Source organism: Otolemur garnettii, unplaced genomic scaffold (genome assembly GCF_000181295.1).
Source record: "Otolemur garnettii isolate 467f Iridium unplaced genomic scaffold, OtoGar3 scaffold00031, whole genome shotgun sequence".
Classification (NCBI taxonomy): domain Eukaryota; kingdom Metazoa; phylum Chordata; class Mammalia; order Primates; family Galagidae; genus Otolemur; species Otolemur garnettii.
The window spans coordinates 5,279,468-5,305,074 of NW_003852426.1; the positions used below are offsets into that span (position 1 = coordinate 5,279,468).

The 25,607-nt window shown below is 44.7% G+C and overlaps 1 protein-coding gene across 2 annotated transcripts in view; it reads right to left on the reverse strand.

Moving 5' to 3' along the window:
• Positions 1-8,564: 8,564 nt before the first annotated feature.
• CUNH6orf106 (chromosome unknown C6orf106 homolog) overlaps positions 8,565-25,607 on the reverse strand; it is a 110,939-nt gene continuing 93,896 nt past the window's right edge. The window contains exon 5 of one of the 2 annotated variants that reach the window (XM_003789115.3): positions 8,565-11,831. In XM_003789115.3, coding sequence (XP_003789163.1) covers positions 11,796-11,831 — 36 coding nt within the window. In that variant the 3' untranslated portion in view covers positions 8,565-11,795. Of the gene's footprint in view, positions 11,832-16,911; positions 17,516-25,607 lie in introns of those variants that run through there. The other variant, XM_012804844.2, reaches the window with a different exon arrangement.

Below are 25,607 nucleotides of genomic sequence, written 5' to 3' on the forward strand. Positions count from 1 at the left end.
AGAGTCTCACTATGTTGCTCTTGGTAGAGTGTTGTGGCGTCATAGCTCACAGCAACCTCAATCTCCTGGGCTTAGGCAATTCACTTGCCTCAGCCTCCCGAGTAGTTGGGAATACAGGAGCCTACCACAACACTTGGCTTTTTTTTTTGGTTGTAGTTGTTGTTTGGCAGGCCTGGGCTGGGTTCGAACCCGCCAGCTCTGGTGTATGCGGCTAGCACTCTAGCCACTGAGCTACAGGCGCCGAGCCTAAACCGGTAAATTTTGTGTCCTTTACCATATGTAAGTTATAAATAATAATGAAATATTAGTACTTACTTCAGACGTTTTGAGGATGGAATAAAATTTCAAATATGTCTAACTTAAAGGAAAATTGAGTATAAAAATGATTATGAAGTATGAATGTGTGCATATGTGTGAGCTTCTGTGTGGCTGATGTGAGATTATATGATCCTATGGGTGTGTTGGTGTCTGTATGAACTAAGGTAATGAGTGTACACCTATGTACTGGGTACCTATGTTCCTGTGTGAGTAGTATAAAGTGTCATAGGTATGCTAGGTTGCATGCTTATGAATGGTTGAGGGCTTGAATCCTGAGCCAGTGGCCCTGAGAGCCACTGTGCTCTTTCCATGAGGTTAGGCATGGGTGGTTGGCAGCAGGGTATTCTCTTCCAAAGGAGAGTGATGGTCTCCATAAAGACTTCCCACTCCCCCTCTCTTCCCATAGCTGCAACTTTTCAAAGATGCAAATTCCCCTTTGAACCATGCAAACCAGTCCTGAGAGCCAAGGCTGCCTCCCCTCGGGCCCAACCACCACCACTATGATTGGACCCCACTGGACCTCCCAGCCTGGTTGTTCAGCTTGGGGATGGGAGCCAGCTGGAGTCAGTTCCTGTTCCCCAAATATCCACTGATTCTTTCTTTTCCCTGAGGGGCTTTGGCTTTCCCTGCTGGCTCAGTATCATAGAGAAAGCCAGGGTTGGGTGTGGTCCACCTGACTAAGGGACTCTGGGGAAGGCAGTCTTCTCATGTTTGAAAATGCTACAAATGGCTGTCTCATCCCAAGATGCTGGGGACAGGCCTGGCTCTCTCGGACCCTCCTGCATGGCATACTTACTGTGGGTCCCACTCACAGGACCCTTAACCTACCCAATTACCCAATGTTGCTTACTTTTACCATCTCCTAGGTCCTGTCTCCCTATTAGGTATACGTGTCTACATCAGCCCTAGATGACCCACATCAGGGGGCCCAGCAGGAGCCCAACACACACATAGACTCCTCTCTAACCCATGTTGATAACTACTCTAAACTCACCACCTCTCTGTGGGTGCCCCCAGCTCCAAACCTTTGCTCCTGGTTAGAGTGTACTTGACTATCAGGAAGCTAAAATGTGTGGGAGAAGAGAGGTGAGAGAGAGTGGAAAGAAAAGTAAAGGAGACAGCATAAAAGCAAAAGCTAGAGATGGTCAGTGGATTTGGGTGACACTTGACACCAGCAAAGGGCACCTTGGTGTTCACCTATGGCCCTGGACTCAATCTCTTGCTCTGATACTGATATGACTCCTTGTGGACACCTAGAAGTAGACATGTGGGCCCTGTATTCTGCCCTCAAAAGTAGTAAACCACAGTGGCCAAATCAGTTCCCTGGCAAGGGTTTCTGGACTGTCATTCTCAACTGTGGGCATATCTGTGACCCCTCACCAGGAGCTCCTGACACTGTCAAGGGTCTGAGCTGGGCTGGGCAGTGTCTACTTCTAATAATCAGGCTACTCTTACACAAGGCAGGCTCCCGGTCTTTCCTATATGTTAGTTCATTTCTTCATTTGACAAATGTGTATTGAGAGTCTACCTTATATAGCTGCTGAGGGCAATTTCCTCTTCTGAAAGCCTCTTCTTAGAGGAAATTAGGATCTCTTGGACCATCTTCCAGAATGATTCTTTCCTACATCCCAACTCCTACTCCAAACCAAGAAATATTCACAAGGTAATGGTTTGCTGGAAATATAAGCTGTGGTCAAAGGAGAGACCCCTGAGCAGGCTAAGATTTTTTTTGAGTGCCTCCCAAATACCTAGTGTCCTAGTCCCCTATCCTCAGGCGCCCAGGCCTAGCCACATCCGAAGGTCATAATAATAACACAATTATTGTCACATATTGGATACCTACCATGTGCCAGGTATATGATACCAAACATTTTTAGGATGGACTTGATTCTTATGACATTTCTTAGGTAGAAACTCTTTTTATATTATTAGAACATTGAGGTTCTGAGTACCTAAATAAATCGATCTGTCACATAGCTGATAAGAGCCTGGATTAAAACTCAAGCCTGCCTACCTGGGAGCAGAGAGCAGAAGCAACAATTGCCCTGGCTGGAAAACATACTTGCAAAGGAGGCCAGACCAGGGTAGCCTCCATCCTTTCCAGAGGAGGCCTGAGCTGCATGGTGCCCTCTGCTGGTCTTGAGTATACATGTGGAGCGTACTCCATACTAGCTGAGATGGCTGCATTCCCAGCAACCCTAAATGCGTCACAGCAGCTACATGCTAAGAAGGATTTCCTCACAGCTCAGCTGAAATCCCATCATTGCTCTGTTCCACTGGCCCCCCTAAGTGGTGCTTTGAGGCACTGAGCAGTGACATTCTGGCCCATCGGGCATCTTGAATGCTTTCACTGTTAACTAGGGTTGGGAGCTTGGTACAGGCAAGCACGGCACCCACAGGGCTTCTCTCCCCAGGCCCTGAGTCAGACAGTCTCCTTCTTCTTACTTCTCTCCCACAGCCTGGTAGGGGGAATTTCTAGGACTTGGGTCTAGGGTCCCACACTGTCCTTGGGAGGAAAGGACCACAGGAACCATGATCTACTGGGGCTTTGGCTCTACTTTTCCATGAATTTACCACCTGGATCCTAGGCGAGGGCCACCCTGGCCTGGATAGTAAGTATCCAGCCTCTCACCCATTCCATAATTCTCTGCTATGACCAACAGGGAGAACAGTGGGCAGGATAAGGATTGCTAGGACTAGAGAGAGGTTAACAACAACTATCAGAGCTCCAAGCCTCAGGAGGGGCCTTTTTGGTCAGAGAAGATCCTCATGGTGGGAGCTGGGGCAAAAAGCATGTGCAAGACTGATAAGGTCCAACTGTTAAGGTCCCGTTTTACTCCTCTGATGATCTCAAACAGTCCTGAGGCTTTAAGTTCCATCTCATTGCTGACTTCCCAACCTTTCTCTCTAAACTGTAACCTTGTATATCTACCTGCTGTCCCAAGACCTTCCTTGGATGCCTAACAAGTATCTCACACTAAACAGGTCCAAAAAAGATACCTGATTTCTCCCCTCAAGCCCACTCCTCATGTAGTCCTTCCTATCATAGGTAAGAGTAAGTTGTCTATACAATAAATATTCTAGTTGCTCAGGCCTAAATCTAAGGAGTCATCTCTCCCTGCCATGCTCTACATCTAACCCCACCAGCAAACACTGCTGTCTCAATTTTCAAAATGTATTGAGGATCTAACCCAGGCATCCTCAAACTACAGCCGGAAGGCCACATACGGCCTGCCTAGGACATTTATCTGGCCCAGTGGGTGTTTTTGCCGCCGCTGCCTGTCCTGCTTAGCAGCTGACTTGTCCTGGGACCCACAGTCCGGCCCTCCAACAGTCTGAGGGACAGTGAACTGGCCCCCAGTTTAAAAAGTTTGAGGACCCCTGATCTAACCATTTCTTACCTCTTCAACAGACCCCACCTAGTAACCACCTTACTAGTTTCCCTGCGTCTCCCCTTGCCCCATCCAGTTTATTCTCAACACAGCAGCCAGACGGATCTTTTAAAGTTCCTCCCTCTGCTTATAATCCTTCAATGGCTCCCAATTCACCCAGAGTAAAAATCAAAGCCATTTTAGTCATCTTAAGACCCCACATGATATGACCCACTTACCTCTCTGACCTTATTTCCTGCTACCTAGGGTCTTTACAATTATTGTTCTTTCTGGCTGTAATGTTCAGATATCCATTCTCTCCATATTAATTAGGACTTCCCTGTATAAAACAGGGATCCTGGGCCAAGGCAGGTGGATTGCCTGAGCTTATAGGTTTGAGACCAGACTGAGCAATGACAACTACAACAAAAAAATAGCTGGCATTGTGGTGGGAGCCTGTAGTCCCAGCTACTTGGGAGGCTGAGGCAAGAGGACTGCCTAAGCCCAAGAGTTTGAGGTTGCTGTGAGCTGTGACATGACGGCACTCTACCAAGGGTGATATAGTGAGACTCTGAGATTTTCAAAAAATAAATAAAAATAAAACAGCAATCCTCTTCCCCTCATCAGCACTCCTATCCTACTTTGCATTGATTTCTCTCCGTAGCACCTGTTGCCTTTTTTTTTTGAGACAGAGTCTATGTCACCCTCAGTAGAGTGCTGTGGCATCACAGATCACAGCAACCTCAAACTCTTGGGCTTAAGTGATTCTCTTGCCCCAGCCTCCCAAGTAGCTAGGACTACAGGCACCCACCATAACACTTGGCTAATTTTTTGTTGTTATTGTTGTTGCAGTTGTCATTGCTGTTTAGCTGGCCTGGGCTGGATTAGAACCCACCACCCTGGGTGTACGTGGCAGGTACCCTACCCAATGAGCTACGGTCACTGCCCACCTGTTATGCATCTATGCTTATTGCCTGTCTACTCCAATTAGAAAACAGCTCTGTGTGTGTGTGTGTGTGTGTGTGTGTGTGATATCTGTCTCTTTTGGTCACTGCTACATCCTTACTACCTTAGTAGCAGGCACATAAATGTTGTTCAATAAATAGACAACTGAACTGCAAAGGGTTAAGAGCAGCAAAGCTCTCCTGGGCTGGCCTGGGGCAGTAACTAGAAGACTCTATTCCCATAATCTCCTTCTGTTCCAGACAGACATAGCCCATCCAGTAGTACACAGGCACTGATCTCCTTCCAGTGTTTCCAGTACACCACCATCTCCCCCATCTCTCTGTAGGCTGTTTCCTTCAACCTTTTCCCATCTCCCTATTCTTTAGGTTTCAGTTTAAGTGTCACTTCCTCAAAGAAACCTCCCAGACACCCCTGGACTAAGGGGGGGGGTCCCTTTCTTCATGCTCCCCAAGTAGCTACATTTCCATTTCCAGGAGTTGTGACACAGGAACTGGTCATTAATAAACCAAGCACCAAGCTTACTTGCCCTTTATTTTATTTATTTTTTTGTAGAGACAGAGTCTCACTTTATTGTCCTCGGTAGAGTGCGGTGGTGTCACACAGCTCACAGCAACCTCCAACTCCTGGGCTTAGGTGATTCTCTTGCCTCAGCCTCCTGAGTAGCTGGGACTACAGGCGCCTGCCACAACACCCAGCTATTTTTTTGTTGCAGTTTGGTTGGGGGTGGGAGCGGTACCCTACCCACTGAGCCACAGGTGCTGCCCTTACTTGCCCTTTATTGCCTCAGCTGGATGGCTGTGGAATAAATGAGGTAATGCATATAAACAGTTTAATAGGAGTTGGTCATAATGGGCAGCCAATATTACCAAAACTATAGTGGACACACATACATTTGTTCTTTGTGACAGAAGAGCAGCACACTACAAATAATGTTTAAGCCAGAAATCACAGCCTGAATAAATCCTAAGAAATGCTGGGGAACCACTGCTGACTATTACTGTTATAGCTGACTTATTGGTAAGCTTCTTCAAATTCTAGTAGGCTTGAGGCCAGCTGAGGTGGCTCACGCCTGTAATCCCAGCACTCTAGGAGGCTGAGGTGGGAGCTCACAGGTTTGAGGCCAGCCTAAGCAACAGCGAGACCGCATCTCTAAAAATATCCATGTGTTGTGGCAGGCACCAATAGTCCCGGCTACTTGGGAGGCTGAGGCAAGAGAATCGCTTGAGCTCAAGAGTTTGAGGTCGCTATGAAATATGATGCCATGACACTCTACTGAGGGCAACAAAGTGAGACTCTGCCTCAAAATAAATAAATAAATAAATTCTAGTACGCCTGACCAACAAACTCTTAACTAGACTCTCATAGGCTGATTGGATGGGGGTTGGGGCTTGAACCCCCTCTGGCCACATTCTGCTATCCTCATACAAAGTATGAATGGAGGACCAGAAGCATTCATTCACTTGGGAGCTTGGTAGAAATGCAAAATCTTGCCTCCTTCTCCAAGACCAATAATATTAGAATCTGCGTCTTAATGTATTTGAGAAGTACTATCCCAGATCACGGCATCTCAGAACTAAGGGCAAAAAGGATATTCATGTTTCAGGTCTTGGTTTCTAAACCAGCATATCTTCATTTTACACAGGAGGTACTTGAGATCCATCAGTCACTTTGATCAGAATCCATTCTTTAAACACCCCAGCCTCGCACACACTCTCCTCTGTCTTTAAACAGTCTTGCTTGCTCTTTTCCCATCTTTAAAACCTGGGGCTACCATGAATGACCTCTGGGCCTATTTTTCTGGCAGCCACACAGTGCTGGACAGCAGGTAGTGTCTGGGAAAAAGTTGGGTCACAGCAAGGTGAAGGAGGGGCCTTCTCAGGAACAGGGTGGGAGGCACCTAGGTACAACCTGAGCTGGGGCAGGGAGGTGGCTTCAGAGTACCTGTTTGCCAGGAGGGCTGGACTTGGACCATTGCAATTACCTTACCCCATCTCCTAGGCCCAGTTCAGAGCCCCCTCCCTGTCACCTAGCCCCCGTGGGAATGGCTCAGGCCAGGAGCTACCATCAAACTTGCTCCTTTCTCCCAGGGCCTGGTGACTTCTTAACAGGTTACAGCCCCAAAGACAAACAGATTCTGCCAAGTAAATAGCTGCTCAGCAGTAGGGGTGCTGGAGAAGGCCTGTGAGGAGGTCTGAGCTGCCGGAAGACCCATGTGAGGGGCGGGGGCCCTACTATGCAAAGAACAAACAGCTGTGGGTACCTTGAAGGAAGCAGGTGCACCACCCGCCCCGGGGGGGTGGGTGGGGGTGGGTTTCTGAGATGGTCATTCTCCTTTACCCTGGGATCTGTATTAAGCTGTTCTCCAAGAAAGACAAGTATTACATTCAGGCCCCTGGGGCAGGGGACCAACTCTCTGTGGGACCTGTTTCTTTCATGCAATCTCTGGTCACAGATTCCTTCACTGAGCAGTTTACAAGGCAGTGGCCAAAGGACTTCCCCACTAACTCTGCACCCTAGTTCCCCTGGCTCATAATCATCATTTAGAACACAAAGTTTTGCCAGGCAGAGGGAAGGCCAGATTCAGGGGCTGGTAGAAGTTTGGCTCTTCAGTTATGTAAAAATAATGCTTATATTACCTGGGATTTGCCAAGCCTGACTCATCCATTAAGCTGTGAGGCTCAGGCAATTTCCCTTTCCACTCTGATCTCACTCTTTTCAACACAGAGGAATGATGATGTGATCGAAGACAAACCTGAGCTCTGATCTTTGAAAAGCAATACAAATATGAAGGGATAGAGCCAGTAACACCACTATTTGTCCTCTTTTTTGTCAGTTTCTTTCTTTCCTTTCCTTTCACCTTCCCTCCCTCTCTTTCTTTTTTCAAAAAGTGCTGTGGCCTTAGCCTAGCTCATAGCAACCTCAAACTCCTGGGTTCAAAGGATCCTCCTGCCTGAACCTCCCTAGTATCTGGAACTATAGGCACCCACCACAACATTTGGCTAATTTTTTATATTTTTTGTAGAGATGGGGTCTTGCTCCTGTTCAGGCTGGTCTTGAACTCTGGAGCTCAAGTGATCCTCCTGGCTCTGCCTCCCAGAGCACTAGGTGCTCTGCCTGGCCAGCCTGCCCGACCAGCCAGTTAAGTTTCTTTCAGGCTACCTGACTCCTGCTCAACGCTCTCTGACCACTGTCTAAAATCCCTTACCAAGGTCACCAGGCTGTCTTATGTAAGTATGTGGGATGGGTTCCATGTTTGTTTGCCAGCTGTCTGGAGTGTGGTTCCTACCTCTCAGGCTCCTAGTCCACCTTATAAAAGCTACTTAATCCATAAAAAAAAAAAAAAAACAAACAGAAGGAGCACTCTGAGCACCCAGGCACTATATCTAACCACCATAGGAAACATATAAGATATACTCCCTCTTCTAAATTTAGGATGGCAGGGACCCAAGTGGAAAGAGGTAGGAGTCCCCAACTCTGGCTTATCTGCTTTCCCAATAGGAAAGATGCCTATTGTATCTGCGATGTTGCATTTTTTTTCCTGTGCAATTCCTGCACCTATGCTATGTCTTGGACACACAATAAGGGCCCAAACAATGCTTGCTAGCTAACTTGGCTGTTATTTCTTATGTGTTGAAGAAACAGTGGTGATCAAAAGAGGCATAATATTCTGGTTACTTAAGCATCATTTGAAAGCAATTTCCTTACCTTTTTGGTCACCAGATCCCATTATAACCCCAGGACTAATTTCCCAAACATATAAATATGAGAATCTCAATTTTCCCATCTGCAGAAGAGAAAGACCCAGAGACCGAAAAACACATACCATAGAGCTATTATGGACTATGCAAATCACAGGAGGCTTGAGGGCACAATAAAACTCACTGACACACATGAAAACATTTTTTGTGTGTGTGTGTGTTAATTTAATCATACAAATATTCATTTATACAGTAAGGAAAAACCTCCTCATCTTCATCTCCTCCTAGGCACCATGAGGCCCCAACACAAACACCCACCCAGCTTGCTTACTACGCACACCACTGTCCAGGTGGAAGGGGCAGCCACTGCTGCTCCTGCATTCACCCAGGGAAACAAAGGAAAGGCAAGGTGAGGTGAGGCAGAAGGGGGTGGGTAATTGGCTTGCACTGCTGAGCCTGGCAACTCTGCCATCCTCTCATGCTGGGTCTCAGATTGAATTTGGGGAGGTATTTATTCTCATTCTCCCTTCCCACCAGGGCCACCCTCAGAGCACACTAGATGTTTGATGAGGTTCTATCCAGGCTGGAAGTGCCTTTGATGGGCTTAAGGTTACAGCTAGGCCCTATTTGGGAAGAGAGGGCTGATGATTTCTTGTAGAAAATGCCCCAAATCCAACTGTCTCCACAGCAAAAAGAAAAAAGGCATGCACACATGCACACACATCTAAACATACACACCTCACTCCATGCACACAGATACTTCCCAAGCTTTAGCCTCTCAACTCCCCAATTGAATTTAAACTCTATCACCTAAGGATGGTGTTTGCCTCACCTTCTGGGTGCCAGACACTGGTGGTCCTGCCCAGGGGCAGCCTGTCACTTCATAAAGATTCTAAAAGAAGCAGGGACTATTGGGGCTGAGAGGTAGCCAATACCCCTCCTTAGGCAGGGGAGCAGAGAAGTACTCTAGGCATTGCTCTGAACCCACACCAGCGAGGGGAGAGAATGAAGGGCAGTAATAATCCCTTCTTGGGCCTAGGGAAGCCATGGATCCCACTACCCCTACACCAAGGATTGCGCTTGCTTTGGCCTTCTTGTAAGGAGCTCACCTCTCCAAGGATGTGCACAGAAATGATTTGTTCTTGGGAAGGAAGCCAAGGTGCTTGAGACACTTAACTTGCCATGTCCGATTGCCTATAAGCAGGATAATGTGACAAGGCCAAAAACACCGATAGTGGCCTATGAAGCCCTTGCTAAATCATGGCATGCAGCCCCTACTGGGAAATTGAGAAGGATCACCTAATGTGAGGCAGATGAAGAGCCAGGAAAGCAGGGGTTGTAAATTCTCCCAAGATCCTGCCCAGGGCAGCGGAGATATGCTGCTTTGAAACTGTTAAGTGGGAAGAACTTAAGTGGGTATGCATGGGCTCCAGGGTGGCAGTGTCCCAGGAGATTGGCACCAACAGCACCAAGAGTCCAGGCCTAATAAGGCCCTCAGACAAAAAGCCATCTGGAGTCCTAGGGATAAGTACCCAGCAGGGACTCTGCTAGGGATGGGATACTCACATGTGCATAGAAAATAAGCGCTCCAGAGTAAGCTAGTCTAGCCCCAGACCCAGCTATGCCACCCTTCTCAATAGGCTACCTCTGTTCATCTTCAGGACTTCTCCAGTGGACCAAAGTGCATTCCCACTTTTAATTTTAGGGGTTGGGGAAGTAAAGGGGAATTTCACACAAGCTTAATAAAAACAAGTCTCCAAAGAGGTTGAGTATGAAAAAACAACACACATATTTGGAACTCAGACACCCAGACAGAAACAGACAGGCAGGCAGACCCTCACCCACACCCAGGCTGTATGACCAGTTGCATCACCTGGTCTGCCTGCTTGTCTCACCCCCTCACCCCCCATGGATGGGGGTGTAACAACACACAGGCAACTCTACAGCCACATGCTGGATCCATATCCCTGACTCTCAAACCAACTAAGACTTGAGGGGAGGAAGGGGGTGAGAAGAGAAGAGGGACTTTGCATATTCTTGTATCTTTGGCAGACAGCTGTTCTAGCCTGGTTCAAGCTTCCCAAGGAGATATCCACATCTCAACCTACTCAGAATCCACAAGATGCCAGTGGAGCCACCGGCCTGAGTGAGCAGTCAGCCAATCAGCCTCTACTCCAGCTGGGCTGCCCCTTGACCACCTCCTTACCCATAAACCAGCATCCTGATGGGGAAAGGGGGTGTGTGGGTCCTCTCATTTCTATCTAAATATGGTCTCCAAGATCAAGTAGTCAGTGACTGTGGCCCTTCTCCATGACAAAGTTTTCCTTTGGGGCTGTATTTTTACACCTTAACAGCTCAGCCTCTACTAATAGGCTGTGAAAAAAACCACAAAGGACAATTGAAGAGAAACACAGGGAAAGAAGTTGTGTGACAACAGAGAAGCAGTTGCCGCTGTCATGCTCGCCAGCTGTACACTTGCTGGTGAGCTACACCAACACTCATGTATGTGCACATACTCAGCATGCAGGCACTGTTCCCAGAGCGAATGGGGAGCCACTGCATGAAGAATCCAAAAGAGCAGTTAGCATGGTGGCATTTTTCTCTGCCAAGAGAAACATGGAAGAAAAGCAGTTTGAATTGTTACAAGGGTGTGCAGAAGGACACCTCTCCGCCTCAGAAATCCCACGTCACCCAAGATCTGTCCTTAAAGCTTTCTCTGCTGGCCACACAAGGAAGTATGGTCTTCAGAGAAGTTCTAGTGTTAACAAGCCACAGGGTTGACGGAATACAAATGTCAAAGGTGTAAATCAACAGAAGATTAAAGAGAAAAGAGGAGGAAAGGGGTGATAACTCATTGGCTGATGCCATGAAAAACAAATGGGGTCAGAGACTTCTAGAGTCATATGGCACAGCAGATATACTCCTGTAGCACTGATCCAGAGTCCCCAAATATGCCACACTAGCTTTTAACCCGAATCATCTCTAGAGCAAGCACTATTCTATAAAGAGTATGTTATTCCTCATTTAAAAAAATAAAAGTGGGGGAAGCAGAGAAATAATTAACATGTGCTCAAAACTACCACCTCTCTGTAGGCAAAATAATTTTTGTTTAAAAAGATGGCTTTTCCCCCCCATTTTAAACTTTTCTTCCCTTCCCAGTAACCTAATGACTTGTTAGACTGACGCCTAATAAACAAAACCCAAGGTGGCTGCATGGATTTCTTCTTGGTAGCCTCAACACCATTCCTGTGACTCAGCATTCACACATGCATACTGAGTTTACTCAAAACTAGTCTGTTCTGCTTCTTCCTCTTCTTCCAGGATGGGGGGTCAGAGCCAGGGGTCCGTGCGATGTGGTCTGCAATCCAGAGGAACCCCTTGCCCTCCCCCCCAGAGTCAGGCCTTCTGTCTTTTGTTATTTTTTCTTCTTGCTGATACCCGTTTAAGACTGGCCGAAGGGGTAAGGCCCGTGGAGCCCCTGGAAGAGAGTGAAGACAGTCAGTGATGGTAGATACAGCAGTGTAACTTGACAACCAAACCAAGTGCAAGAATCTATGGTTCCCAATGAGCCAGAAGGAAACCCTAATGCACAGATAAGGACTGAAGGTTGTTGTCCTTGCCATACAAAACACCAGCAGATACAAGATAGTACATTTCAAGTTGTTACATTTCTCACTAAATTACGCAATACAAAGAGAGGGGAGACTGGAGAGATATTCCCCATCTTTCAAAGGGTAGATAAGTCGATGCCAATTTTCCTCCATCTAGGTCACAAAGCATTTTTATTCCCCTTGCAACATCATCTCAACCACTCTGCTAAAGATCCTCATATACCATTTTATGTGTCTTAACTTCAGATGTAGGCTGTTGCTGCTGGCTAACTACCTGTATAGCAACAATAGCACTGTAGTGGAAATAGCTGCTCGAGCACCTGGGTCCCGGGTATGGTACTAGGTGCTTATCCTACATCGTCTTTAATCCTCACCTCTGCCCTAAAGCCAGGTAGGTATTACCACATCCATTTCACTGGTATCCATTTTATTTAAGAGACTGAGAGACTTGTTCGAGGTCACATGGTTAATTAAGAGGTAGCCAAGATTCAAAAACAAGTCTGATCGATCTCAGTGTTCCCCTCCCTGCCCATCTGACCCTCTCGACCCGCCATGTTGCCTCTCCCTTGACACATGAAAAGGTTTATTCCAACTTCCTATGCTGATTGGCAGGGTAGAAGAGGCTTCACAGCCTTAAGAATGAGACACTAAGATATGCCAACATCAAAAGTAGCTACATGAACGTGCTGCACAATCGAACATGTTACCCTTGCCCTCTCCCCATTCTCTCTGTGTTACTTGATAAGATTCAGTCATTGCCAAGACATGGAAGGCAAAGGTAACTGGTAACCAGTCTCACCAGGATCCTATATTCCAAACTAGCCCAGCCAGCAAGGCCCTTGGACCAGAGAAATCAAATGGGCACAAATAACAGGCACCTCAGCCATACCCATGACATATGACCAGAGGGGACTTCTACATTAAGAATCCTAAATCTAGGCTAGACACAACTGAGGATGGGGAGGCACAAGAATGATTGAGATTACATTTTTCATTATTTTGGATGTAGGTAAGGTCAGAATTCTATTGTTTTTTTAAAAATGATACACTTTTTTGAAAAGAAATAAAAGGGCTTGGTTGCAGGTTAGTGATCAGAATCCCTTTTCAGTATGACTTTGTTTGCTAATATCACCCCAGCGCAGTACCTGTACCTTAGCAGATGCCATACAGACATTTGTTGAGTTAATAAATGAAAGAGGGCAGCTATTTCCCCAACTACTACCTGGAGTGTCAGATCCCTCTTAGTAAGGAATATTGGCCTTTCAAAAACCAAGTTTTAAACAGCTGCTTAGTCTTGAGGACACAATCATCTGGGTCATGCCATCCATCTGGTCATCGCCTCTGAGGTCCTAAGAGAGACTGGCTCTCTGGAGGTGGTTAGCTGGAGATGTGTTGTAACCCTTCCAGTTTCCACTCAAGTGGGATGCAGATGTTCAGAACTGAAAGGAGGAGATCTGGGTTCTGATCCTAGCTTTGTACTCACTCTCCAAGTTACCTTGGGTCAAGTCCTTTCTTTTTTTTTTTTTGAGACAGGAGCCTCAAGCTGTCCCCTTGGGTAGAGTGTCATGGCATCATAGCTCATAGCAATCTCCAACTCCTGGGCTCAAGCGAGTCTCCTGCCTCAGCCTCCTGAGTAGCTGGAACCATAGACACCCGCCACAACACCCAGCAATTTTTTGGTTGCAGCCGTCATTGTTGTTTGGTGGGCCCGGGCTGGATTCGAACCTGCCACCTTAGGTGTACGTGGCTAGCGCCTTAGCCACTTGAGCCACAGGCACTGAGCCAAGTCCTTTCCTTTCATAGGACCTTAAATGCTTCTTTAAATCTTTCCAGACTTAAGGTTCTAGGAGTTGACACAAGTGCCTGGCTTAGAGGAGGCTGAAACAATAGTATTTTAAGAAAAATGCTTAGGCCTGAAGTCAATGCTTAGGCCTGAAGTCAAAGCTGCCAGTCAATGGTGAACATGAACAGTGTTTCGCCTTTTGTTTTTCCATAAAAAGTCCCCAAAGACCAGAAGTATGTCTCTAGCTGCATGGTGGTATCACCAAACAAAACATTCTGAAGCATCCCTATGTGTCAGGTGCTGCAGTAGCACTTAACACATTCTCTTTAAAGATATGCTTTACGATCTCCAAGCACAGAGAAGTGAGGTAACCTGATTAACTGCACAGCACTAGCTGAGTCGAACAACTGGTCTTTAAAATGCCAAAATGCCATAAGCCTATCAGCCTTTACTCCAGCATGTCTTCAGCAGGCAAACTAAGGCTCCAACCATCTCAGCAGCCATAGTACGTGTCTCTACCCACTCAACCAAGTGTGGGCTATGGCAGCAAAGGGCTCTTAAGACTCCACTTTGCAGGAAAGAGGGTCACATATATCAGAGACAGAAAGGTAAAGAAGCTTAAAATACACTGCTCTGACTTGGCACTTCCCAACAATAATTATTCATCCACAATGACTCAAGGAAAGCAACAAAAACTTAAGATTCCCTTAAGATTGAGAACCAATACGATGCTTAAAGAAAACTTAGAAAACAAATAGCATTTGGTTTTTGTGAAATATATCCCCCTGTACCCTAAATTTAATAGCTTTCCAGTCCAAAGCTCCAAACACTTCCTGTGGGCCTTTGTAAAGCAAGTTATTTGTTCCTTTTCTGGAATACTCGGGCTAGGGAGTACATGACTTAACCAAGGAGCTGTTGTGGATTCCCATTTAACAGATAAATAAAACAGGTTCTATGCAATTGGCAGAGAGAGACATAAAGACACGTGCATTTTCATATTTCTACTTAAGTGCCCTGACCCTCAGACCATTCAGTGTGGCATCTAACTAGCTTACATCATGGTTATTGTTGATCCTCAATTTACTGAATGAAGTTCGATGCCTTTTGGGAAGAAAAATGCTACCTAATTCCCTTTTACCCAGAGAATGGCACATGGGAGTTGTTGATCTTTAACTGGTACAGAAAGATGGCTCGAGGAATAAGCTGTATTTTCCTTTCCCCCAAAGTAATTACCATCACTTGAAGAAAGGGAGAGGGAGTCAATTCTATTACTTTAAGATCTTGACTTCCCACATGCAGATTGTAGGTATTACAAGCAGATTATAGAACAGAGGCAATGCAACACCATTCCTGTCATAGAGGAAAGGCCTGATAAGAGATTCCAAAAACAACTTGTTCAGAGTGCTCTGTGGCAAGAGGCCAAGCAGGAAGTGCCTTCCCTAACAGTGGGGTGGAGACACATTCAAAAAATGGGAGGCCAATCTACAGGTTCAGGTGGCCAACCTCAACCTTAGCCTAAAAGTTGGGTTTGGTAATAGAGATAATGTTCACTCACTCTCTTCTGGAGCCTAGCAACTCTTCAACTATTTATTATATGTAGGAAAAGATTCCAAATATTTTAACTAACCTGGCATCTAACAAATCTCCCGTAACAGCTGTGCCACTACTAATAAGGAAAACAGATAAGGTTTAGATGCACCAGATAGTACCACAGACCCTGAACTCAACTTTGACTTAGCAAAAACTGATGTCACCATCATGATTACATAAACTCAGTTAATATGCTGCAAAAATCCACCCCTACTCTATGAAGAATCGTGTCCCATCACATAGGGACTAGCAGCAAGCCTGATTTATCCATGCTAATAGAGAGTATATATACTCAAACCTAGAAAAGAATGCCTGTTTTTGACTCCAGGAATAAAGACTAGTTGTCCAAGGCCTATCCAATTTGTACTGAAATGGATGTTCAAAGGTTAGATTGCTTCTGTTCAGGAACATAGGGGCTGAGGTGTTGTAGTCTTCCCACCTTTTCACTAACTAAATGTCATAGCTGTGAGCACTGAGATCTAAGCTGAACTTGGCTAAACAGTACAAAGTACAGAGATGCCAGTTAAGACAGCGATGCCTCCCTGCTCACCAGTATGGGGGGGAAGATATCTTTGCCTCAAAGCTGAATGATTACAGTAGTTGGGCCAGGTTCTGAACTGCATTTCCAAAATGCAATTACACCTATGGCAGCTGTTATTTGGTTGATTTCCTAAGATATTTTTCACAGAAAATAGTCGTAGACATAAAAGCTCAGTCCCACCCATCATCTCCTAAAAGGATAATTTAAGATGTAATAATTATAATCCCATCCTCAAAGCAAACTTGAAAATAACACCTACCTCTCTGATTTGTTTCTCATGACAGTTTACAGTTGCCCCTGTGGAATAGCAAGAGTCAATCCTAGCCAGTGATTTGGTTTCACTGATCTTGTGTGATGGTATACCTGCAATATCTTAAGAGTTCTTTCTAAAATTATATTGAAGTCAAAATTACCTTTTCAAAAAGGAGTATAAAAAATTGTCATGGATAGAAAATATTAACTGTATGCCAAAGTACTAAAAAAGGGCACTATTAAGAGTTCTGCTTCAGCTAGTTTTTTTTTTTTTTTTTGGAGACAGAGCCTTAAGCTGTCACCCTGAGTAGAGTGCTGTGGCATCACAGCTCACAGCAACCTCCAACTCTTGGGCTTAAGCTATTCTCTTGCCTCAGCCTCCCAAGTAGCTGGGAATACAGGCACCCACCATAATGCCTGGCTATTTTTTGGTTGTAGTTGTCATTGTTGTTTGGTAGGCCTGGGCTGGATTCGAACCTGCCAGCTCCCGTGTATGTGGTTGGCGCCTTAGCCGCTTGAGCTACAGGTGCAGAACCTATTTTGTTTCTATTTATTTATTTTTGGAGACAGAGTCTCACTAGGTTGGTTGCCCTCGGCAGAGTGCTGTGACGTCACAGCTCAAAGCAACCTCAAACTCTTGGGCTTAATGGATTCTCTTGCCTTAGCCTTCCAACTAGCTGGGACTACAAGCACCTGCCACAATGCCTAGCTAGTTTTGTTGTTGTTGTAGTTGTCACTGTTGTTTAACAGGCCCAGGTTGGGTTTGAACCCACAAGCCCCGTTATATGTGGCTGGTGCCCTAACCACCCAGCGATGGATGCTGAGCCATTAATTTTTGATTTTTTAACACATTTATTCACCAATTTTCAACAGTATAAGCTGTTCTTGCCACTTATTTCTGCCTTGCACACCGCAGATTCAAGTATCAAATCAACTGTAAAATACATTGCACTGGTGAGCCAACTCTTTCTTTTTTCTTGTGTAATCCCTACTTGAGCAAATTCTGTTTTTTAATCTTTCAGGAAAAAAAGGCTATAATTCCTAATGAAATAAGGATGTCTTACTGAGGTTTCTGAGCTTTTATTTTTTCTATATATGAAAAGCTTATTGTTTAGATAAACCACCACAACACAGAAACTTTCACATACCTGTCTTTATTTTGCTTTTATTTGTGTTTTCATTTAAATAAATAAAAAGGTTCACACAGGTTAATAAAAAGACAGGAGTGTTTGCTGCATGGCTGCGAAATAACATGCTCTCTCCGGTGTATACTGATGGCAGCATCAGATAACACCACGAGGGCCTTCCTTCTCCTTTTCATTTCCTGGGCCAGTCCTGGTCAGCGCTTCGCCCGCCTAGTGCTCCTTTTGTATCACTTATGTACACTGAATGCAAACATAGAAGAATACAGGGTTTAGTAGTAAGTCCTGTCCTGATTCTGTACTGCAAATGTGGTGTGGTGTGGTGAGGCTCTGCTCAGCGGCCTGGCCTGGCTGGCAAGGCCAGAGACTGATTAAGGCCCTGATCAAACCCATTAGTCTCTCATTAAATAGAAATGAAACAAAGTTTATTCTGGAGTAAAGGGCAGGGCAACAAGCACTCTCTAGGCAATAAGTACTCTCTAAGCAGCGGTTTTCAACCCTTTTATAACAATGAAAATATATCCTGCATATCAGATATTTACATTACGATTCGTAACAGTAGCAAAATTACAGTCATATAGTAGCAATGAAAATAATTTTATGGTGGGGGGGGGGTCGCCACAACATGAAGAACTGTACTAACGGGTTGCAGCATTAGGAAGGTTGAGAACCACTGCTCTAAGGAATATGCAAACCACTGCTCTAAGGAAGGCCCTTTCCTTGGTGATAGCTGACTGCTCAGGGAGGCTTGCTGATGGTACAGCAGGGTCATTTCAGCATGAAAGAACTTCTGCAGATGATTTAACATTGCTGTTTGAGCCATTTTTACATGACAGCTCTCAAAATTCAAAGATGTACTTGATGCACTGGCTGAGAATGAGCGTGAGAACCAGCCAAGGAATAGGAAAAAAACCCCAACTTACTTCTATGCATGAAGGCAGATCACAGGGCAGGCTTAGTTCATAGCCACCTTGTTGTCCAAAACTGTTTAGAAGCTTAACTGTTAACATTTAAGTGTGCTGAATATATTTTAAAAGCCCTATAAAATCATATTTTTAAGAGATGGGGTCTCACTGTGTGGCCCAGGCTGGACTCTAACTCCTAGGCTCAGATGATCCTTTCCCCTCAGCTTCCTAACTAGTTTGGGGCTGTAGGCATATGCTGCTATACCAGGCAAGTAAAATCATTTTTTATACCTCTGCAACAAAGTTTTTCTGTTGCTCTTAACTAACTTCTACAGTCCTGCTGAGGAATTTCTCACCTATCCATTCCTTCCCCCATCTACCCATCATCATCTATGCCTTTATCTCTCCTTTATCATCCATATTTCATCCCCCCTCTCCCTATGCATCCTTCATTCTCCCTCACTCATCCATCTTCCCATCCCTGCAAAGTCCCCCACGGCGAAAGAAAACTCCCACTACTTTTACCTACTTGCCTTACAAATCAAGAAAATCACCATGAAGAATAAAATTCAAACATAAGTGTGAATGAAAACACATTAAAGTTTTACAGGAGATGGACAATCCTAGATGAGCTTTGACTTTCACTTTCAGTAAGACTTCAGAAAAAGTTATTTGGTGTTTAGAATTCTAGCCCCAAAGATCTCATGTGACAGTAAGTGTGCTAGACTCCATGTGGAGTGTTGGTAGACAGAGCTCTCTCACTGCCATCTCCTAAGGTAAGAGAGATTCCTAAAAAGGAAGAAAGAACTGCTAAAAGTCCTACTGGGGAGAACATCCAAAGGAGAGAATTTGATCCAAGCTCCTAGTGATGTAGCCACTGGTGCTACACTGTAGGAGTTCTACAGATATGAACTCATTCTCTTTTCTTGATCAGCCAGCCATTACTGGAACTCTTTCCTTTCACATTAAATGGGAACTCTCCTTTGCTTGGCTTTCAAAGATTTCCCTCCATGTTGTAAGTTGACATGGGGTGAGACTGCTGGTCCTACTTCCTCTCAGAATTTCCATCAAGCTCCTATAACCTTCTGTCAACTCCCCTTCCTTATATGCCATCATCGCTTCTGTCTCTTTTATAATTAATTTACAGGCATCACCCTCTGTAATGGCTGGCTGATCAAGAAAAGAGAATAAGTTATCTCTTTTCTCCTTGGTTCCTTTCAGCTATATCTGGTCTCATCTTGCCACTTTCCTGCTCAAAAGCATTGCTGGCACTCTTTCCTTTCACATTAAATGTGAACTCTCCTTTGCGTGGCTTTCAAAGATTTTCCTCCAAATTTTACCCCACCCTTTTAAGCACATCTCACTCACCACCAGCCAGGCTGGCCAGTGTTTCACAAACACACCCTGAGTGTGGTTGCCTCTGGGCCTTCCTGCACGTCCTCTTCCCTTTAATTCAGTTCAAATCCATTAATTCACCAAGGCATTTTCCTGACTACTCCAAACCTTACAGCTTTCTCATTCTCCCAAATTCCTATGAGCACTAAAAAGTCAACTGGAACTTCAACATACTCAATTTTTACTGGCTTTCATTTGTTCCTGTGGACTAGTCACATCTATCTAATCAGATAGTAAATTCTTTGAAGACAGTGATGAACACAGGCTGAGCACCCAGGAGGCCTCACTTATTGACCAAAAAATACCAAAACTAATTCTATGAAAAGCAAACAGTTTTAACAGTTTCACTTTAGGCCATTGAAATCACAGCAAAAAGACCCTCAAGCCTTTGAAAGGGAATATCCATAGCTTTGGAAAGGGTTTCACTTTAATGAGGAAGGAAGCCCATTATCTTTCCCCTGGGTGCAACAGCTCTCAATCTTACATCTGTACCGGTCCTGCTAGAATACAATTACAACAGACATAGCTGAGAACAAGTAATTTGAAACCTGAGCATCTATGCCAGGAGACAAATCTTCAAGTTTTAAAATTAAACTTTATCTGTTTGAAGCTACAATTTCACTAGTCTTTGTTTTTTTTTGAAGACAAAGACTCACTATGTCACTCTCTGTAGAGTACTATGGCATCACAGCTCACGGCAACCTCAAACTCTTGGGCTTAAGCGATTCTCTTGCCTCAGCCAATTGAGTAGCTGGGACTATAGGTACCTGGCTATTTTTTGTTGCAGTTGTCATTGTTGTTTAGTTGGCCTGGGCCGGGTATGAACCCCTCAGCATGTGGCTAGAGCCATAACCACTGTGTTTACAAGTGCCAAGCCAATTTTACTAGTCTTATTCAAGAACTTTCATCAGAAATTAAAATGCCGAATTCAGAGTGTAGAGAAGAGAATGAGTCCTTACAACCAAAAAACAACAACAGAAAAAATACCAGCAATCTTGGGAACAAAAGCTATTTCAGTTACCAAGATCGCCCAAAATCAGAACAGTCTAAAACAATGCTCAGAGCTACAAAGCAAATAAAATGGAGCTGAATAGCTTTGAAGCTGTTGAGGTACAAAAAGAGTTCCTGGAGATACTTTCTATTCTGAGTCAGATAGTAAGTAGTGTTACAAACAACAAAAGACATTCTCTAAGGCCTATAGTGAGTGTTTGCTTAATTTATTTGTAAAATGCATACATGACTTTCATGTACCTTCTGGTACAGAATGTGCTAATTCTGCTAGCAAACTGGGGCAAGTCCCTCAGTTGCTCTATGTTGCTTCCTCCTTTAGCCACAAATTCTTCTGCAGCTTCTATAGTTGAATGAGGAGACTGACACTAAGTGTATAAACTATCTTCCGAAAACAGCCAACAAACTTCACTTGCCAGCAAACCTCATCACAGTGAGGTCTAAACATTAGACTAAAACTGGGTCCACATTCCAGCCCACCCTCAATTTGCTATATGAATGTGACCAAATCAGTGTTAAGTTCCCTATTATTTTGTCCAATGAAGATTATAATCACAAAAGTCACAAGTGTGTTGTGAATTAATAGCAATAAATGAAATAAAGCTATTTTGGATAGTATAAGGCAGTTTACATATTAGACAGTATTAAGCTCAGTCCTTGCAGCTCTTCTCTGTCTATACCATGGGTCCTCAAACTTTTAAAACAGGGGGCCAGTTCACTGTCCCTCAGACCATTGAAGGGTGGGACTATGGCCCCAGGACAAGTTGGCTGCTAAGCAGGACAGGCAGCAGTGGCAAAAACACCCAGCAGGCTGGATAAATGTCCTAGGCAGGCCACATGTGGCCTGCAGGCTGTAGTTTGAGGACACCTGGTCTATACCATTCACAAGTGTGTGGGGGGATTAAGACTTTCTGGGGAGGCTCGGTGCCTGTGGCCCAAGTGGCTAAGGTGCCAGCCATGTACACCCAAGGTGGCGGGTTCGAATCCAGCCCAGGCCCGCCAAACAACAATGATGGCTGCAACCAAAAAATAGCCAGGCATTGTGGCGGGTGCCTGTGGTCCCAGCTACTTGGGAGGCTGAGGCAGGAGACTCGCCTGAGCCCAGGAGTAGGAGGTTGCTGTGAGCTGTGATGCCACAGCACTCTACCCAGGAGGACAGCTTGAGGCTCTGTCTCAAAAAAAAGACTTTCTGGGGATATGTGGCAATGTCTGGGGACATTTTTGGTTGTTATACTTGGATGAAGGAGGGTGGTATTATGGCATCTAGTGGCCAGGGATTCTGCTAAATGTCATATGATACATTAGACTCTGACCCAATTCCTCCCCTGTCCCCCTCAAAAAGACTTACCTGACCCAGACTGTCAATAGTCTTAGTCAGTTGCGAAACCATGCCTTATACTCATCATTTAGGGGATCACACCCCGTCTTATGGTATTAGATACCACCCATGTGACATAACTCCCAAATTTGTATGTCTACCCAGACTTCTCTCCTCACTCTGTATCTAACTTGGATATGCAATGGCCTGCTTAATACCTCCATTTGGATGTTTACAGAAATATCCAACGTTCCCAAAATGCAACCCTGACCTTTCCCTTTTCCACTGATGGCAGCTCCAGTCCTTCTAATTGCTCAGGCCAAAAACTTTGGTGTCGATCCTTTATTCTCTCTTATTTCTCCTCAATTTATCAGCAAATCCTATTAGTTCTGGCTAAAAAGCAGATCCAGACTTGGACCACTTTTCTTGCCTCTGCTGCCACCATCTTGGTCTAAACCATTCATTCTCTCTGCTGGTTAACTGCAATAACTTTTCTGTTGTTCCCCTGCTCCTACCCTTGCCCTGTATTTACCACACTAGAGCCAGGAAATCCTTTTGCAGCATTAGGTCAGATTACATCATGCTGTTCAGTCTTTGAATGGCTAAGAGCAGAAACCCAAAGCTTTACAACAGTCCACAAAGCCCTCCACAATGCGTTTCTACCCTCTTGACTTTATCTACTTCTACTTTCCCTCTCATCACTCTGCTGCAGGCCAGGGCCTCCTTGAATACACCATGCAATTTCCACCTCAGCGCTTGTACTGACTGTCCCTCTGCCTAAAATATCTTTTCTCCAGATAGTCTGTGCAGAAATAAAACTGAAATTTTAAGGAACAGTTAAGACAGCCCTGAGTATATTCTAATTCTATTAAGAGAATACTTAGGATGTTCAAACGAAGATTGGAAAATAAGACCTTAAGAGACTGTACCTTGCAGCTATGAGGCAGGTATTTTCTAACTTCAAGAGACAGAGGTTTTGCTGTTGCAAAAGTTGAGTTAATGGAAATTCCAATGCCAACACAAAGCTAAACCCAAGTGACTATGGGGGTTTCTAGTGAATCTTTTCCGTTCCTAGAAGCTAGAAAAAAAGTAGCAACTTGTAGGGAAAGGGGTTTAATAGCAGAGACGTCACATAATATTTGGTCAATAATTGCACTGATCCTTATTTGAATACTGCAATTTGGAAGCAAAGCAGTGCAATGTTAAGAGAGCAAAGCAGGCTCAGGAGTCAAAAACAACTGCTGTTCATATTTTGGTCCTACCACTTTCTAGCTTCATGACCTGGAGCCAATCACTGGACCTGTACATAAGTCCTGGTAACTATAAAAGAAGGATAAAAACAATACCTATGTGCATGATAAGCACTAAGCCTGCTGCCTCTGGGGAACAAAATTAGGAGGCTGGGAAGCAGGAAGGCAACTGATGTTTTTTGTTATACGCTTTGTAAAACTACTTGGATCCTTAAACTACGTACAGTGATAATTTTAACAAAAAAACCCTTAAATGTGGGTGGCGCCTGTGGCTCAAAGGGGTAGGGTGGCAGGTTCAAACCAAGCCCCGGCCAAAAACTGCAAAAAAAACCCAACACCAAAAAACAAACAAAAAAAAACCCTTAAATTTAAAATGTCTTTAGCAGTGCCTGGCATGTGTTAAGTGCTCAATAAATGATAGTTCTACAGCTCTGATTACTGCACTTTCATCAGCCTGGGAGTAGAACATTCTTGCTACCTGTCCTGAGCCAGAGAAGACAAGCTAGATAAAATATCAAGTGACACAAATTTGCCTTCTAGTTTCTCTTTAAACATCTGCATATGAGAATGAGTAAGACTCTGAGAATTCTTGGCATTGGTAATACAGTGAGCTCTTAACGCTTCACAAAACCGTCAGTCCAGTTGAGAACATCAACCCAACCAACTCAGTGCCCTTGAACTGGACAAATGTTGGGCCCAATTCTACTAAGTCACCCCAAACCTATCTCTTATTATTGTGTTAAACTTATTGGCCACTCCAAAGTAGATTAAAAAATCTATAAGCCATTACATCATCAGGGACATAGACCAAAACTTTGCCTTTCTCAAACCTCCTCCAGTACCTCTTATTATTTGTAAACTCTCACCTGGATGGAGAGAAAATAACTCTTCTATGCCTTAGCCAACAAAGATAACAGCAGGTTAAAAAAAGAGCAATTTCTGATGTAATAAAAGTAAACTGACTCTTGCTCTAGCTCCAGATACAAAATACTCTTACAGGGTGGCTGTCAGAAAAGGGAGAGAGAGAGAGGGAGAACACAGGTGAGAATGAGTGAGAGAGTGCATACATGGTAAGAAGCAAATGGCACTTGGCAGAAGCAGTTAACAGTGCCTCAGACTGTAATCCAGTTTAAAAGAGGTGTATGTGACATAAACTGGGCCCAAACACTTTTTAAAAGAACACACAAAAAATAAGAGCCAAGGCTTGGTGCCTATAGCTCAGCGAGTAGGGCGCCAGCCACATACACCAAAGCTGCACCAAAGCTGCACCAAAGCCGGCGCGCATCTGCTAAACACAATGACAACTGAAAAAATAGCCGGGTGTTGTGGTTGGCACCTGTAGTCCCAGATGCTTGGGAGGCTGAGACAAGAAAATCGCTTAAGCCCAAGAGTTTGAGGTTGCTGTGAGCTGTGATGTCACAGCACTCTACCGAGACAGACACAGTAAGACTCTGCCTCAAAAAAAAAAAAAGAGAGAGAGAGGGAGACAAGTAGCAAATTAATGAATTTAGCATTCTTTTCAGCCTCCCCAGTATAAATTATAACTCCCTTAGTGAAGGGAAGCAAAGCTGTTCTGAAGATTAGACCTTCGTGTTTCAGCCACATTCTAACTCAAACTGTATTGAATCAGATCATTTAGTGCTTTACTGTTCTATTAAGCCTTCTTAGAATACATTGAGTTTTTTTTTTTTTTTTAGACGGAGCCTCAAGCTATCCCCCTGGGTAGAGTGCCATGGCATCACAGCTCACAGCAACCTCCAACTCCTGGGCTCAAGCGAGTCTCCTGCCTCAGCCGCCCAAGTAGCTGGGACTACAGGCGCCTGCCACAATGCCTGGCCATTTTTTGGTTGCAGCCATCATTGTTGTTTGGCGGGCCCGGGCTGGGGATTTGAACCCACCACCTTAGGTGTATGTGGCTGGCGCCTTAGCCGCTTGAGCCACAGGCGCCGAGCCTACATTGAGACTTTTTAAATCACTGGCATATAATAAAAAGATATAACTAATTTTAATAGAGCTTTTCTTTCTCCTTCCATATCCCTATAAACTTTTTTTCATCACTCTCACACTATCCAAACAGAAACTATCCTGCCCCCAGAGATGATTCAGGGTGCTAGAATTCACGGCAAGACTAGCCTTCAGTCAACAGAGTGAGCACCTATCCTACTCCATCAGTCTTCAGCGTCTTTTTGAGCTAATCACATAAAAAAGGTTAATTAAAACAGCTTCAACCTTCACCAGTACTTGATCTTGCTGTTTGTCTGGGACAGGTCAGCCACAATTGAGCTGAACAATGAGGCCAACTAATTTCTAACAAAAGCAGGGAGCGAGCTTTATGAATCTTAATTTTCTAACTCCCTCTGATAGTTCACACAGAGGGAGAGCCAGAACCTCTGGGTTGTGGGATACAGATAGGGCAGGCATTCCCACCCAGAGCTTCTCCCTAGGGACAGCGCACTGAA